The sequence below is a fragment of the Mus pahari genome, unplaced genomic scaffold (genome assembly GCF_900095145.1).
Source record: "Mus pahari unplaced genomic scaffold, PAHARI_EIJ_v1.1 scaffold_9368_1, whole genome shotgun sequence".
Lineage (NCBI taxonomy): Eukaryota > Metazoa > Chordata > Mammalia > Rodentia > Muridae > Mus > Mus pahari.
The window spans coordinates 15,921-17,365 of record NW_018392361.1 but is presented as its reverse complement, the minus strand read 5'-3'; the positions used below and the strand labels follow the sequence as shown (position 1 = coordinate 17,365).

Sequence of the window (1,445 nt, the reverse complement as noted above, 5' to 3'; positions counted from 1 at the left end):
CCTGCAATTCTTTTAGTGTCTAAAAGACAATTCTGGGTCAGAGTTTTTGACTGTGGGATGTCAACCCCATCCCTCCACTTGATGACCTGTCTTTCTACTGGAGGTTGACTCTACAAGCTCACTCTACCCACTGTAGGGCATGTCATGTAAGGTCCTTCCCATTGAGTCCTGAGAGTCTCTCATTTCCCAGGTCTTTGGTAAATTCTAGATCACCCCACACACACACACACACACACACACATAACTCCTGAGGTTGCCTGTTTCCATTCTTTACGCTGCCCTCGGGGCTTTACTCCTGTTTTTCCCCAGTACCTGATCATGTTTACCTTTTCCCCTCCCTGTCTTCTCCCACCTCAGGGAGAGGGGAATGTTGTGTATAATACACTATAATAGTGTTTCAATAAAAAGTGTAAAGTAAATGGAAACCTATACCTAAAACCTCAAAAACTGAAGGTTGGAAGATTGCTTCCTATTTACTGCAATTACGGATGATTTTTTTCTCTTTCTTAGTGTATGGCATATGATTTTCATAGTGNCCAGGACCTCAGTCTTCAGGTTTGAGCTTCAATGCCCAAGTGAAACTGGAGGACAGAGGTTTAGAGACTAGCACCTTTAAGATCTCCCTTCATTTCCCTTTGCAGGCACTTACCCTCCACAAAGCAGATAAAGGATAAAGTCACGAAGAGCAGTATACTGATTTTCATCACCGGATTCATGCTGGATGTTAGAAAGCAACTTGAGGTAAAGTATGATCACTGGCTCTCTTTATAGAGCTAGAGAAAGGAAGGAATCTCCAACATAGACAAAAGGAGGAAGTGCCCTTTTCTTTTTCAATAAACCAGTTGTATGATAATGTGGGAAGTAATACTGCCCACCTATCTAGATATAGATGAGTCTGATAGTGTCTGCTTCCTTTTCTCTTTTTCCATGTGAGCAAGTGTGTGTGATGTAGTTTTTCTGTACCCTCAGAATCTTCTTTCTCTATACTAAGTGGGAAATGTCTGCTCACTCTAGGATTCAGAAATGTGAAATGGGACTCTGAATTAAAAAGCCTCTAATCAAAGAAAACACATGATGGGAATTGTGTCTCTAGCTGCATATGTAGCAGAGGATGGCCTAGTCAGTCATCAATGGGAGAAGAGGCCCTTGGGTTTGTGAAGGTTCTATGCCCCAGAATAGGGGGATGCCTGAGCCAGGATACATGTTTGGGTGGGTTGGGGAGGGGGGGAGAAAATAGGTGATTTTGAGAGGGGAAACCAGGAAAGGGGATAATATTTGAAATGTGAATAAAGAAAATACCTAATAAAAAAAAGAGCCTACAGAGAAAGAACATGTTACATCTTCAAACTGAGAAAGAAAGAAAGAAAGAAAGAAAGAAAGAAAGAAAGAAAGAAAGAAAGAAAGAAAGAAAGAAAGAAAGAAAGAAAGAAAGAAAGAAAGAAAGA

The 1,445-nt window shown here is 41.0% G+C and overlaps 1 protein-coding gene across 1 annotated transcript in view; it reads right to left on the bottom strand.

Annotated features, from left to right (window-relative positions):
* The window catches only part of LOC110314973 (secreted seminal-vesicle Ly-6 protein 1-like), a 15,758-nt gene extending 15,042 nt beyond the window's left edge, over positions 1–716 (bottom strand). Inside the window, exon 1 of the mRNA XM_021189152.1 lies at positions 650–716. Within this exon, the coding sequence (XP_021044811.1) occupies positions 650–716 (67 nt within the window). The remainder of the gene's footprint in view (positions 1–649) is intronic.
* Positions 717–1,445: the final 729 nt, after the last annotated feature.